The sequence below is a fragment of the Phaseolus vulgaris genome, chromosome 11 (assembly GCF_000499845.2).
Source record: "Phaseolus vulgaris cultivar G19833 chromosome 11, P. vulgaris v2.0, whole genome shotgun sequence".
NCBI classification, from domain to species: Eukaryota; Viridiplantae; Streptophyta; class Magnoliopsida; order Fabales; family Fabaceae; genus Phaseolus; species Phaseolus vulgaris.
The window spans coordinates 46,990,230-47,006,283 of NC_023749.2; the positions used below are offsets into that span (position 1 = coordinate 46,990,230).

Genomic DNA, 16,054 nt, shown 5'->3' on the forward strand with positions numbered 1-16,054 from the left:
AAATTATGTATATGAGTACATAACATCACATATATTTAAAATTTTTCTTCATAAAATTACGATGATTCTTTCTTTTTAATTTTATTCCATAAAATTTATATTACACAAAAATTATTAAATAAAAACCAATTTTAAAGAAAAAAATAATTAGTTACTATTGACTAAATTAGATAAATTAAAAAATTATTAATATTTAAATTAATTTTTATTAATAATAAAAAGAACTTCATAACTTTTTTTTTCTAGATTTGGCTGGTACTACACCAAAATCATTTAATAATAATTACTTTTACAGACTAAAAATAATTATTTAGTGATTATACTATTTTATAAACTAAAAAATATTAGTAACTAATTAATAAAAATTTAGATTCTAAAATATTTTCTAAATAGCATTCAATATTAGGTATCAAAATTAAGTTCCTATCTTATTTAGATTCTAAATTAGTTTTTAATTTAAAATTAAAATCTAATTTAGAATCTAAAATAGTTAATAACTAAAAATTTAATAATTAAGGTTGGATACCAATTTAAAAACTATTTTATAGATTTTTATTAATAATACAAATTATTTTAGATAAAAAATATTTTTTAGTTTATAAAATATAATCTAACTTAGTGGTACAGTGACTAATTATTTTTTTATCTCTAAATTAATTATTATTAAATAACTTTTTTTCATAGTGATATATAATCATGTTACATGAGATTCCATCTTACTCCAATTGAGTAAAAATTATATGAATATAATTTGTTTTTTTTTATAAAATATATAATTTTCATCGCGTGTCTTATCTACACCAAGAACTATCCGTCAAACATTTCTCTAAACTATTTATAAAGGAAAGAAACAAAGTTTACAGAAAACAGAGGTGGTTGTTCCTAAATTTCAACGATGCATGTCTTTGGTGTTTAGGCATATTAGTGTGTCGTTTTGTTAAGTATTTTGAGGTTGTTCTTGTCCATACATATGTGCGTAATATGCGCCATTTGTTACCTTCTCTGCTTCAGTTTGTAAATATATATTGAACTTCCAATTACAGACACTTTACATTGGAAATGGAAGTTGATGCAGCAATGATGATGATGTGTGTTGGATTTTTGATTGCATTTGTTATCATGTTCTTAACAAAAGCACTGAATTGGGTGTGGCTGGAACCGAAAAGAGCAGAGAGATTCCTGAGAAGACAAGGCCTAAAGGGAAACCCTTACACACTTTTCTTTGGAGACATAAAAGCAATGAGCATGATGCTGCATCAAGCAAAATCTAAACCCATACTCATCAACGATGATGTTGCTCCTCGCCTTGCTCCATTTCAAAATCATTTGGTCAAAGTCTCTGGTATGCCTTCTATACCTTTTAAGAGGGTTATAAATTTTTCAGTGTTTTTCATAAAATTAGAAAACTAAATAAAAAAAAAGTAATTTTTTAATTTATAAATATGACCGGACGACTAGGTGAGTCGGTCAGAATCCCGAACCATCTGATCACTGGACCATGATAAGAAGGTCAGGTGATAACACGCCGACCGACCCATGACGACGAGTCATGGGTTGACCAAGTCAGCATGGTTAATCTATAATTAATAGTTGTTTAGCGTAACCCTAAACTGGAACCAATCTCCTAATCCGACCCACTAACGAAGGTCAATTAAGGTAATATAAATAACACAAATTTCAAGAATCAGGTATGTCATTATCTACAGTACTTTGACAACCGAGTGCCGACACCCTGAATGACTTGATCGTCGAAGTGCCTTCTGCAAGTACCATCTCAGCTTGTGCTACCAAATGACCGAGAGGAAGAATGTGAAACAGGAAGCTGAGAGTGATAACGACCAACCAAAGGGAAGAACAAGGCAATAGTTCTCTAAGCCCCAACGCTCGTTCGAAAACATAAACTAATTTTGAAAAGTTAAGATAAGATAAAATTTAAATCCAAGTATCGGGGCATTTATCTTGCACAATTATCAAATTTTTAACATATGTTTAGTCTTACAAACTTTACATTAAAAAATTTCAATATTCAATTGGGTAGAGTGTGTGAAGAATCCATATTAAATACTTGAATAACCAACCAGTGATATATAATTGTATTAGCAAATAAAGAGACCCACTTGCAGTTCTTGTAATCAAATATTCCAGTTTATTCTGTTGTTATCGTATACCATTGGTGAATCATTGTCATCATTATTATTACGATAAAATAATGAGAAAATATATTATTATTATTATTTATTGACATGCTTAATGAGAAAATAAGTTAATAATTTTTGCAGGTAAGAATTCGTTTTTTTGGTATGGCCCTAAGATTACAGTGAATATTATGGATCCTGAAGCAATAAAAGAGGTTCTGAACATGATGAATGACTTTCCAAAGCCAATCCTTAATCCACTTGCCAAGTTTCTCATAACAGGACTTGTAGATCTTGAGGGAGAGAAATGGTCAAAGCACAGAAAGATCATCAACCCTGCATTTAATATCATCAAACTCAAGGTTTTTCTTCTCTTTTTCATCATTCTGGAGTTTTCTTACTAAAAATTTCTTATTTTTCACATGATCTCTGAAGTCTATGTTATTAATCTTCATGGAGTGACGTATTCTATGCAGTTTGAATTTTTCTGGTATGATTCTATTCTAATGAAAATTGATAAACCCTAAATCAATAGGATCAACTACATTTAATAGTATATACTCTCACTACAAAGAAAATTATGAAATAAAAATTAATTTTAGAAAAAAATAATAATTAGTTGTTATACTTACTAAATTAGAGACCATTTTAGGGACTAAATAATTTTTTGGTTTCTAAATTAGTTTCTATTATTGTTAAATGGTCTTTAAATTATTATCTAATTAACAACCAAAGTTTTTGCTACCAAATTTAGAATCTAAATAATTGGTAGTTAAAACATTGGTTGTTAATTAGATACCAATTTAGAAACTATTTAACAATAATATAAACTAATTTAGAAACTATTTTTCTTTTAATTTTTAAAATGGTCTCTAATTTAATTATTATTGCAACTAATTATTTTGGTTTCTAAAAATTGATTTTTATTTGATGATTTTCTTGTAGTGTTTATCTTAGAATAACATATTATAAGTAAGAGTTCTTTATACTTAACATATAAATAGTTGAGTAATTTGATTGAATGAGAATGAGAATAAGAGTAGGATTATTATTGAAAATAAAAAAATCTAGATTCATGTAAATTTTCAAATAAATTTTCTTTAAATAAACTTTTCATAAATTAAAATTAATTTATATATTATTTAGAAAACCATACTAAATTAATTCTAATTTAAGAAAATATTTATTTCATTTTTTATTTTCCTTTTGAAAACGTTCATGAAAAAAATTTAAAATTCTATATGAAACAAAGACTTTTTCGTTGGAGATCAATGAATTAGTGTTGATTATAACATTTTAATAAGTGTTAGTTATATTTTTAATTATTGAAATTTCGGATGAATATAGTTATGGTTTCTCAAATTAAAAAGGCTTAAAGAGCGCGAGAGTCAAAGAGGAGAGTTTATTAGTTAAAAAGAGGGGTGTAAATAAAATTTGTCGTTGTTGGCGTGACCTACTCCTATTGGAATTACTGTTATTTAGGTCATTCTACTTGTTCATATGTTTTTTAGAGAAATTTTTTAAATTATTTCTTAAAATAGGTGAATATCTTAAAAATTATATTTTTTAAGTGATGAAAGATCTTATATTAATTAGATATATAATCAAATTAAAATATTTTAGTAAGAACTAAATCTCATTTTAGTGAATTAATATTTGTAAAATTGAGTTAAATTTAAAAATTCAATTTTTAACAACTACATACTATTTGTTTCATAGTAAATTGACTTAATCAGTAGATACGTAAGATCTTAAAAGTGTCCTCAAAATAAAAGTTATCATTCAATTTTATAACGAATTCAAATTCAGTTCTTTGAATTAAATACTAGTAAATTTACATTTATGTTAAGTGTGGTTGAATATGGCATGTCTACTAAAAATATTATTGGTGTATTATTATTACACAAAGTTGGTTTTTACCTCTAATCTAAACTTTAAATTTCTGAATATTTATAGTAAAAAACTATTTAAATAAATTCTTATCAGTATTTTTTGTGTTATATAATAAACAAATTTTTAGTGTTGACGGTATTAATATTATATATCTTCATCTTCATGTGAACAATGTTCGGTATGAAATATTTTAATATCTTACTCTATACTTGAAAATTACTCCATACTTAAAAATTTGTTTCTCACATAAAAAAAAACTAGTAAGTACTAATTTCAATAATTTTTTATTATAAATTTTTATGATGTTTAAAGTTTGGACAAAGTACAAAAATTAATTTCGTGTAAAAATGAAAGAAAAAAAAAACATATTTCATCCTAAGATATATAAGACTAAAATATAAATCTTTCTAAACCAATTTCTGAAATTATATTCAAATTAATGTCCGCTTTCTAAACAAAGTTAATTATTTTTCTTTAATAATTCCATATAAAAATTACATGATCAGAAATTCTAAATCAGTGATAACAAAATTGAAGTATGTTCTTCTTCCAATTGGTAGAATCTAATAATCAAATCCGAGTACAAGAATGAAATGATTATTCTTTTTTGCATCAATGGATTCCAATGGATACTTGTCTTCATCTTTAAATGTCTCAAAATCTGTTGCAGCTTGTGTTGCCTGCCATGTATCACAGTTGTAACGAGATGATGAAGGAATGGAAGATGTTACTAGGAGAAAGAGGATCATGCATGGTAGATGTTTGGCCATTCTTAAATAACTTGACAGCTGATGTGATTTCTCGTACAGCTTTCGGAAGTAGCTATGAAGAAGGAAAAATAGTGTTTCAACTCCTCAAAGAACAAGCACAACTTACAGCCAAGGTCTTTCAATCTGTTTATATTCCAGGGTGGAGGTACATTATTCAACTACACTTTCATATTCTCAATTTTTCATTCAACAAACAAAATACACATATGATGCTACTGATGAAAAAAAAAACGCACATAATTACGAATCAACTGCAGAAAATAAATAATACAGGATTTAACGTGATTCGATTGCCAACTGCAACTTATATCCATACGACAACTATTAGGTTTTCATTTTGTTCTGTTGCACCCAATTACAAGTACAATGATCTCTTTAAATAGAGATTATAAAAGAGACACAATAATTAAGCACACTCACTAAATATGGTGTCTAGTCAGCCAAACCTAATTAGTACTCACTTCATACCCAACACCTACTTCCATATTTCAACCTTTTAGATAATAATTAAGGTTATATATTCAAAATTAAATGTTTCAAAACTCATTTGGACCTTTTAAACTAGGATCTCAGAAGTGGGAAAATGATGATTCCTATTTCATTGAACTTAATTGAGTTTTTTTGGAGCTAAAAATCCTTTCACATGATTTTGGGTTTTCAAATTTAGTCACCCTTTTCTTCTGGGTCCAAGATTTATTTTATAATTTTGTTTTCACTTAATTATAATTTATATATTAAGGGTGAAATATCAATTTCATCATCTAATAGATTTTAAATAGTTTAATATCGTCTAATTTTTGCTAGAAAGTAATACAAAATCTCTAAAGTAAACATGTTTTAATGAGATTTTTTTTAATAAAAAATAAAATAAATAAATTAAAGTATTTAAAGGATGTTCCAACTTTTTATTTTTTGATCTAGTTAAGTCTCATGCTCATATAATCAATCTTATGAGGTTTTCCTAAGTTATTAGGGTTGATATATATTATTATTTAATAACTCATAAATGATACTTAAAAATCAAATCAAGCAATTATCAAGTTGATCATCCAGTGAATACAACTTCCAAAGATACAAAAGTAAATAGTTTAAATTATTATATAAATATACAATTAAATAATACATATAGAAATTTATCTCATTAATTGTAACTTATATATAGTTATCTTTTAAATTAAATAGACAAGACCCAATAATTATATATATATATATATTTTATTTTTATTGTGTGAGATAATGCTTATATAAATAAGTAGAGAAAATTTAGTATTAATTTGACATACACTTTCTTTCCAAGAAAATAAAACACAACTTGTCCAAAGTATTAATTTATTTCATATCATCAATCACCCTATCACTTTTTATAATATCATGCTATAATATTCATTAAATACTTAATAAAGGTATTATGGAAAATGTAAAAGCACAAACTAAGATAGGTACATGTTACAATTGATCTTGTAGTCTAAAGTGCAACATACATCATTCATGAAACACCTATGTTTATTCTTTGAGACTACTTTCATATTTTCAATTAATCAATTATTATGTTACTTAGTAATATGGTTGGGAGGAATGCATGAAAATCACAAGGTTTTATTCAAATTTCTTACAATTTATAGAAATCATGTACCATGAATAACATTGATCATCATTCCCTTTTCCATTGTTAGGTTTCTACCAACTAGATTGAACAATAGGATGAAGAAGATTAACTACGAAATTGGAAATGTACTTAGTGGGATTATCCAAAAGCAGGAGGGTATCATGAAGACATGTGAAGCTCCAAATGATAACCTATTAGGGTTACTATTGGAATCAAATCAAAAAGAGATTGAAGATGGAGGAGTTAAGAAAGATGTTGGAATGAACACCAATGATGTAATTAACGAGTGTAAGTTATTTTACTTTGCTGGACAAGAAACAACATCGGTGCTACTAAATTGGACAATGGTGTTATTGAGTAGGTTTCCCAATTGGCAAACACTAGCAAGAGAAGAGGTCATTGAAATTTTTGGCACAAAAGAACCAGATTATGAAGGATTAAATCGTCTAAAAGTTGTAAGTATGAGTTTTTATCTTGCTTGCTTAAATCATTAAAAAGTATCACTAGATTGAAAATATAATTTTAGGATAACTATAAACTTTATGTTAAAATAGTAAAGCTTAACTTGAATACAACATTCATGAATGCCTAAAACTATATATGTTTTTAATTTGAACCTTGTAAATAGAAAGCATATTTGAGAGAATTTTTAGTCAAAATGATCAATTAAAATTCTTGATGAATTATTTATTGATCAAATTAATGGATATTTTACACCAATAACATGTTACTTTTAAAAAAATAAGCTAAGAAAATAATAAATAAAATAAGGGTTAAATATGTTTTTCATTCCTGTACTATAACACAAAATTGGTTTTTGTCCCTAGTCCAAACTTTATACTTCCTACATATTTGTAGTGAAAAAACTATTAGAATGAGTCCTTACCATTTTTTTCCACATGACAAATAAATTTCTAGCGTTCACTATATTATAATATTCACGTCAGTGATGAGTTAACATAAAATATTTTAACATCCTACTTCATGCTAAAAATTTGTTTGTCACGTAAAAAAAATCTGACAAAGACCCATTCCAATAGTTTCTCACTACAAATACCCAAGAGATCTAAAATTTGGACTAGGAATGAAAACCAATTTGACATGAAAATATAGGGATGAAAAACATATTTAATCCATTAAATAATATTTTAATCACAATAATATATTATCTTTTAATTAGTCCCTATAAAAAAATTGATAAATATATTATAAGTCACATGAATGAAAAAATACTTTTTTCTAATTTTCTCTCAATTAGTTAAAAACATATTATTAAAACGAAATCCTACAAAATCTCTTTATTGGAACACAAATTACTATGAAATCTTAAAATTGATTTAAGATATCTAAAAAGTACAAAAAGATCTCTAAACTACCTCAATGTCAAATTAATCCTTAAAAAATACAATTTAATGTCAAAAATGGTTTTAAGTATTATAAATAATAACAAAAGTTCTACCAAATTTAACAACAATATAATTGTCACACTTTTTACACTTTTTTTTTATGATGATTAACTAAAGATACCTGATTTTTTCTAGAAAAAAAATATCATTATCTTGAAGTCACAGTGCTGGAATCATAAATATATTTCTAATTTAATATTCCTTATAAACTGAGCAAATGATAACTTCATACTTATTAGTATACCATTGTTCTTTATCAATTATAACTTCATTAATATAAACCTTAATCTTCATTAATGGCAAATGGTGACTTTATCAATATAAGCCCTAATTTTCATCTTAATGGTTTTTTTTTTTCATTTCAATTCAACTTAATCAAGTTTACCTGCTACCACACCTCATTCAAATTTTTTTTCCATTTATTATGCATAGAAAAAGTTTTGAGAAATTGATACTATAATATTGTGCTAAGCTTTAATCTGTTGTAAAAATAAATCTCTTGCTTTCGAAAGAATGTTATTAATGTTAATTCATTATAGTTTCTTGTGGCATTGTCATAGGTCACAATGATTTTGTACGAGGTTCTAAGATTATACCCACCAGTTACTGCCATTACAAGAGTCCTGAGGAAGAAAACTAGGGTTGGAAATATGACATTACCAGAGGGAGCACTGGTTACTATTCCAATTGTGTTGGTACATCATGATTTTGAACTATGGGGCAGTGATGCAAAAGAGTTCAAACCAGAAAGATTCTCTGAAGGAATCTTAAAAGCAACAAATGGTCAAGTTTCATTTATCCCATTTGGATGGGGTCCTCGAATTTGCATTGGCCAAAACTTTGCTTTGCTTGAAGCCAAAATGGCTTTATCTCTGATTCTGCAAAACTTCAAGTTTGAGCTATCTTCCTCATATGTTCATGCTCCAGTTACAGTCATAACTGCTCAACCTCAATTCGGCACGAATATTATATTACAAAAGTTGTAGTTTGTTAGCCTAAGAAAAGGTTTTTAATACTTTTCTATCTTGTGTTGTGTGGCTTGAAGCTAGAATTTTATCTTGGAAAAGTTTACATGCAGAAAACAAAATCTTATTGTAAAATTCTATAAAATAGTTCTTCATATATTTGTCCTTATTGTATGTTTTATTACAAAACTCTATATAGATGGTTTCTCCATACTTGTATTGAACTTCAAATATTTTAAATTTCAATTTTAGGGTAAAACTTTTTCCATATACCACTAAAAAAAAAATCAGTATTATCTATGAATTTTTATCCACGGATTTTAATATGTAGGTAAATTCAGCATTCTCTACGAATATTACCTACGGACAACATTATCTACGGATATTACCTACAGATTTGAATTCGTAGGTAAATTCAGCATTTCCTACCAAATATTATCCACGAATCTTTTTACCTATGAATTTTTACCCACGAATCTTATTACCTACAAATTTTTACTCACAGATCTTTATTACCTACGAATCTCTATTACCTATCAACTATTATCATAATAATTATATACATAATATTAAAAATATTATTATAATATAATTAATTATAAAATCATAAATAATATTAAAAAAAAAATAATAATATTAATAATATTTAATAATGTTAATATTATCTCCTACTCCAAAAATAACTTGCTATAGTAACAGGAAATAAAAAATTTATTAATTTTATTGATTTATTTACTTTTAAAACTTGACCTATTTAATCTGACACTGAGCAGATATTGTCCATGAGAATTTTGTGAGGAACACAACATGTTCCCTCTTGTATGAGGTGAAATTTTCTTATTTTTTATGCTTACTATAAAAATGACAGGAAAAAATAAAAATTATCCCATAGAATTTATATATATAATAAAAGATGCTGAATGATTATAGAATATTCATATCTGTAGTAATGTTTTATGTCTAAATAACTAAACCACATAAATAAATCTTAATTATTGATAACAATGATCCGTGTGATACTTATATTTATATTTCTGATAAATTCTTTTTGTAACTATATATTACATCTAGAGATTGTTACATCAGTACTAAAAAAATTCTTGGATTTTTTTATTTTGGTACTTCCTGTGACACCTTTCTTCCAACTGAAAATGCTGGGTTCTTGGGTTTTGGAAGTGTCATGTTGATATATGGAAAACTCTTCTATTAACAACCTTTGATTTTCTTGAACGCACAACAAGACAATGTGTATGCAGTTCTCAACTTCACTGGCTTTGAAGGATTTTTCCAGCATTGGATCCATCAATTCCAAACATTTTCCTTCACACCATGTTCTCCAAGCCTACAAGTATTTGTCATTAATTTGTGAATAATACTGTCATAATTCAGTTAACTAGTATTGTTGATATTTGGTTAGTCAGACCAAAACTCACATATAAAAGAAGAGCTTAACCATGTTCTGACAAATAGAATCTGTTGTTCTTTCTTCCAAAGATGGTTTCTAGAACTAGAACTCCAAAGCTGAAAACATCAGATTTCACCGAAAACAATCCTTGCATAGCATACTCAGAGCCATGTATCCACTAATTCAAAACAATAGAGCTTTGTTAATTTCTCTTATTTCAAGTATATAACAAGGAATTTCATTTTTTTCAATCATTAAACTCTGAACTATGCAATCCTAGTCCTATAGTTAAGATATGTTTGGTATAAGTAAAACTCACTAAGTGCCCATTACTCGCTTTGTATTTGCTTGGTTTTGTCCAATTTCAAATGCCCTTGCCAATCCAAATTGCTAGCTTTGAGATCTCTATGAATTACTCTAAGTTGAGAGTCCTCATGAAGGTATAGAAGACCTCTTACTATTTCATTGATTATGCTTAATCTTAGTTTCCAATCAAGTTGTTTTCTTTTCTCATCATCTGTCAACTCAAGAAGATAAAAGGGATTTGAACATCACAAGCCATTTAGCAAAAAACCAAATGCTAAGTATTTGCCTTACACAGGAAAAAACATACCAACAGAAAATATAGCATTTCCCCCTTAAAAATAAGACTTATAAGTTATAACATGGTATAACTTTAGTTTAGTTTCATGTTATGAAAGGAAAACAAAATGTATTAACCTTTTTGGGTATTTTGCATAATAATATATATGTGACAACTAACTAATTTCTATTAGAGTGTAAGTTGGAAGTCTTTAATTTGGTAAAAATGAGTAAAAGAGCAAGGAGAAAAGACCCACATACGTGTTGTTTATATAACTTTCTATTTGAAAACATTTTGAAGCCGAATAAAATTTTGTGAAAAACTTAGAGAAAGAACTATTTTCAGATAGTTATAATTCTGAGTTTGAAAACCGAGTTCTTAGATCTTTCTTTTGCAATCTTGGAGACTATTTTGAGTTAATGAAGAAGTGTTCATCTAATTTGATTTCAGTTTAGGTGTAATAATTTGGGTGATATATTCTTCCTGTATTTTGGTTTTTAGGTAGATTGCAAGTGTTTATGTTGAATAGGGTGTTTAATGTATGTCATGTAATAGGGAGTTCTATGTTTTTTTTTTTTTTTTTTTTCTGGTATGGATACGGATGTAATCTGAATATGGTTTACCCTGTTATATCTAGTAATAAGATGGTTTTTGTATAAGGGTTATGATATCTCTAAAGTGTTTCATTTTAATTCATTTTTATTCTTTGTCGATAAAAAAAATGTAATAGAGTTTTACAAATTTAGTGTGAACTAATTCTTATAGAATGTAAGAAAGGGTTCTTGATATCTTGTAATCTTAATTTGTTGTTGTTAGTGTGAGTTTAAGTGTTCGCCGTGTGAACTTTGTTATATTATTACTTTCAAGAAGTTGGTTCTAAATTGATGAGAAGACATCATTTGGAAATAGGAATGGCTAGAATATATTTCTCATTAAGTCGATGGTGGTACATTACACGAACTATTAGTGTCAAAATTTGAAAATAGGTTTTTCTGATAAGAAAATTCTTTTTCTTTCGACCTCTATTGAATGATGATTAGGAAAGACAAAGCATCTAAATTGTATTTATCCATTTTTTTCAACTTTATACCCTTAAAACTGGCATGTTTTGCCTGTAATAACATATTCAAGAGTGGGCCATGAGTAATGAGTAGTGGAAATGAAAAATAAAGATGTATTTTTACACGAAAAGTAGGTGTAATTTAAGTTTAAGAATTGTTTCTAAAGTCAATATTAATGATTGGTAATTGATTCTACCTAATTGATTAATAGTTTTTATTTAAAATCGATTGTTTAACTTAAAATTTGATTTTAGAAATATTTATATTTTTTATTTCTTCTTTTTCTAAGTCTTTTTTTATTCGTAAATAAAACATGTCTTATATTTTGTTTCATTTTCATCTATTTTTACTGATTTTTTTATTTATATTTTTTGTTTACTGTATTTCATGTATGTTGTTTATTTCTTAACAAATTAACCATAAAGGTCCTAAAAAACAAGGTTTAGTGTCACAAAAGTCGAGAACTCTAAAGGTGGCAATATTGTTAATGATATGGGTATTTGAGAATGAAAATAACATTATATTTAAAGAGATGAATATAGAATCATCTGAAAAGTCCAAACCACTTTTAAAATCTTAAATCACCCCAGCTCCTCATTCACGCATCTTTCAATCTAATTCCACAAAAACATACACTTCAATAATGCTTACAATTATTTCAACTTCAAAACAGAATATCGATAATAACATTAAAAAGACAAGAAGTTGATGCAAATATTTGAAGTAAATAAGATTGTATTTGAAATGCTTGAAAGATAGTGTGGAGAATTAGCACCTGATGAAAATGTTGGTATATGAGAGCAATCTTTCTCCCGTCTTCGTCTTCTTTATTCTTGCACAGCTGTTTTAGCAACGGACACTCTGTAATGCTAAGTTTTGAAATGGATTCAAGCAGACCCTCCTCTGGAGAGCATTGAAGTATTAGACATTTATAAATAGCCAGTTCTTGAAGAGAGGAGAGGTGACACAAACCCCTATAGTCCAGTTTCTTAAGATTTGGACAATGTAGTATGTATAGTGTAGTAAGGGAGATTGGGAGCAAACCTTCCCCAGGAAAACACTCCACATCCACTTTTTGAATAGACAAGAATTCTATGGAAGGGTTGGTTCCCCAAACCCCCTTCTTTAGTGAGGTAATAAGTTTGGAGCATGTCAAAAGTCCTTGAGAAATGTCAAAAGTCCAAGGGAAGGCAACTGCATGCAATGTTTACAGTTCATCAAAGTTAAGGACACCACATTCAATAGAGAATTATCAGATAACCAACGGGGAAATTGTGTGCCACCATAGGAAGCGATTAACAACCTCTCCAAATGTTTGGAAGGTTGCAGATTCTCTAGTACTTCTCTTTCTTTTATAGAATCCTCATTGTTCAGTTGCGAATCCCATTCTAAACATAGCCCCCACAACATGTGTTTTATTCTTCAAATCCACAGCTAATGCATCACAGGGATCCACAATATTTTCAAGATTTTGAATTGACAGCTTTCCGTGAAGATCAAGTTGTCCTAGTTGTTGAATACTGCTGACCTCACTACTACTTTTACAAACCTCAAACCTACTCATCCATACTTGAAGTTTCTTCAACTTTCCTAAAAGCACTGGAGCCTTTCTCAAAGTAGTTCCCTTAAGTTCAAGGCGACACAACTTAGTGAGCTCATGCAAAGTCGAGGGCAACTCTTTCAGAAGGTTACAATAGTTGAGCTTCAACACTTGCAACTTATAGAGTGAAGATATTGAGTCGGGAAGTCTTTCTATTTCTGTGAATGAAAGGTCTAATGAACGGAGATGTACAAGATTGGCTATAGTGTCAGGCACCTCTTTTTTGTTATGACAATCAGTCAAAGATAAGAGTCGTAAGCGCTTAAAGTTGGAGATCAAGTCTTGTATTGACATCCCACAATTCTTAGATATGAAAAGAAATGTTCGTAACCTTTTAACATCACGTAAGCTCCTATACTCATCACATTCAATAGGATTCTTTACTTTTGAAAAGTGGCGGGTAGTCTTTGGTACGCTTCCTGGTCTATCAACACCCAACCTGTAGCACATTTCACCAGAAACATATTTTGTTAAATCATTCAGAAGGTCGTGCATCACAAAACGTTTTTGGTTGTTCCAAATTGACTGCTGAAAGAATGACCTTGATAATAGATCATTGAAGTACTGTTTACCTACTTCTTCTGGAGACTTACTCTGATGAGGGCATTGTAGCAAATTTTCAGCCATCCATGAGAAAATTAAGCTCTCCTTTTCAAACTCATGGTCTTTGGAGAATAACGCACAATAAGTGAAACATCTCTTGAGATGAGAAGGAAGATGGTAATAGCTCAATAACAAAGCGGGGATGATTTTACTATCTTCTATTGGTAAGTCCCATATGTTGCTTCTCAGTACACCTTTCCACTCTGAAACATATGACTTTGACTGTAAGAGACCTCCTATCGTTTCAAGGGCCAGAGGCAGTCCTTGGCACTTTTCAACTATCTTCATGCCAATCTCCTCCAACATAGAATTCGACTTAGAGTTATCATCTTGAAATGCATGTTTAGCAAAAACTTGCCAACTATAATCTTTTTGTAATTGCTTTAGTTGGTGAATATTGTTTGACTCCATGGTAGAAGCAACTTTGTTAATGCGTGTTGTGATAAGAATCTTACTTCCCTTAGCACCATATTTAAGAGGAATTTGTAATAATTTCCATTGATCTCGGTGTTCGTTCCAAACATCATCCAGGACCAGACAAAACTTCATTCCATTCCATTCAATTTTTCTTTCAATCATCCCTGAAACATTTCTAGGTTTCTGCTATTATCAGTTTCCTTACGAATTGACTCAAGAATTGCTCTGGTTAACATGAAAACATCGAATTCTTCAGAAACACAAACCCAAGCTTTGATAGCAAATATAGCGTCTATCATTGAGTCGTTGTATACATGTTGAGCAAGTGTAGTCTTACCCATTCCGCCCATACCCACAATAGAAAGTATTGAGAGTTGGCTATGATTGTTACTGTCAGATGTCAACCAATCAAGGATGATTTCTTTGTCTTCATCTCTGCCATAAATAACCTCTTCAACCACCAACGATGAAGATTCATTTCTTTTCTCTAACACTTTATTACCCAATTCTGATCCCACACCACAACCATTTTTTATACCTAGATCATCCTTTTGGTTTAAAAGAGATTCAAGGTCATCTAGGAGTTCTTTCAGCTTGGATTCAAGAATGCGTACCTTGTTAGAACTGCTTTGGTATTGAAGTTGTGACTCAGTTTTGGAGAATTCATAGTCTATTTCATCAAGCAGATCCTCTGTGTCCAGCAACACGTCTCTGACCTCATCAAGCCACGCTTTAGCATATGCATTTCTGAACTGCTTTTGTTCTGCATCATCAACTACAGCATTGATGGACACCAACTTCCTCTTCAAATTTTTCAGCAGCTTCTCATCCAGCTTTCTCCCAAGAAAGTAGTCCAGAACTTGTCCCAACACTTTTCTTAAATGACGTATTCGTGTCGGATAAACGTATCAGTGTCGACACTCGTACGACACTTGTAAAACATTTATCGGTGAAGTGTTCAATTCAAAAAATATTTGTTGGATTTTTGAAAATTCTAGCACGGTTCTAACACAATTTTAAAAGGTATAAATACAATAATTTTTTTAAAACTCAAATTTATTGTATAATTTTTTATTATAATTATAAAATAAGGAATAAATTCTTTTGAACCAATCATGAAAAATATCTTTCTGCTCCCAAAATGATCTGAAACATACTTTTGGACATAAATATTTATTTTCAATTTATATAATTCAAAATTATATAATATATAGATCCGTGTCCCCGTGTCCTACATTTTATAAATTATACATATCTTCGTGTTCGTATCCGTGTCGTATCATATCCGTATCCATGCTACACATAACAACAAATATATTTGATTTCTTCCATATGATTCTCAAGTCTGATGAAATTCGAAGTTTGAGACTAGTTTTGAGATTAAGTGACATTTGTTCCTCGTTCTATTAGGCAATATTTAGTGATTGATAATTCCATATGTGGAATAACTAGCTATTCTAAGAGGAAATAAAAAATTTATTAATTTATTTACTTTTAAAACTTGACCTATTTAACTTGCCACTGAGCAGATATTGTTTTTTTTATCAGCAATAAATTAATAGAATAATTAGAGACACTTAAAGGGTGTCCCAACCCTTTTACAGAACCAC

General features: G+C 28.8%; 2 protein-coding genes across 2 annotated transcripts; one reads left to right on the top strand and one right to left on the bottom strand.

The window, feature by feature from the left end:
- The first annotated feature begins 1,059 nt into the window (after positions 1-1,059).
- On the top strand, positions 1,060-8,854 carry LOC137824962 (cytochrome P450 72A15-like). Its single transcript, XM_068630635.1, has 5 exons — positions 1,060-1,342; positions 2,280-2,497; positions 4,699-4,943; positions 6,472-6,859; positions 8,371-8,854. Exons 1-5 carry the CDS (start codon positions 1,060-1,062, stop codon positions 8,794-8,796), a joined length of 1,560 nt encoding a protein of 519 aa, XP_068486736.1. The 3' UTR covers positions 8,797-8,854.
- A 1,119-nt stretch (positions 8,855-9,973) lies between these two features.
- On the bottom strand, positions 9,974-15,301 carry LOC137831165 (putative disease resistance RPP13-like protein 1). Its single transcript, XM_068638737.1, has 2 exons — positions 10,500-15,301; positions 9,974-10,117 (listed from the first exon to the last, which is right to left on the bottom strand). Exon 1 carries the CDS (start codon positions 14,604-14,606, stop codon positions 13,188-13,190), a length of 1,419 nt encoding a protein of 472 aa, XP_068494838.1. The 5' UTR covers positions 14,607-15,301; the 3' UTR covers positions 9,974-10,117; positions 10,500-13,187.
- Between the last annotated feature and the right edge of the window lie 753 nt (positions 15,302-16,054).

Excerpts from the sequence above, each read along its gene's own strand:
- LOC137824962 (XM_068630635.1), top strand. The coding sequence starts at position 1,060 with ATGGAAGTTGATGCAGCAATGATGATGATGTGTGTTGGATTTTTGATT. Across the intron at positions 1,343-2,279 it reads TCATTTGGTCAAAGTCTCTG|GTAAGAATTCGTTTTTTTGG; the intron begins GTATGCCTTCTA and ends TAATTTTTGCAG. Across the intron at positions 2,498-4,698 it reads TTAATATCATCAAACTCAAG|CTTGTGTTGCCTGCCATGTA; the intron begins GTTTTTCTTCTC and ends AATCTGTTGCAG.
- LOC137831165 (XM_068638737.1), bottom strand. The coding sequence starts at position 14,606 with ATGATTGAAAGAAAAATTGAATGGAATGGAATGAAGTTTTGTCTGGTC.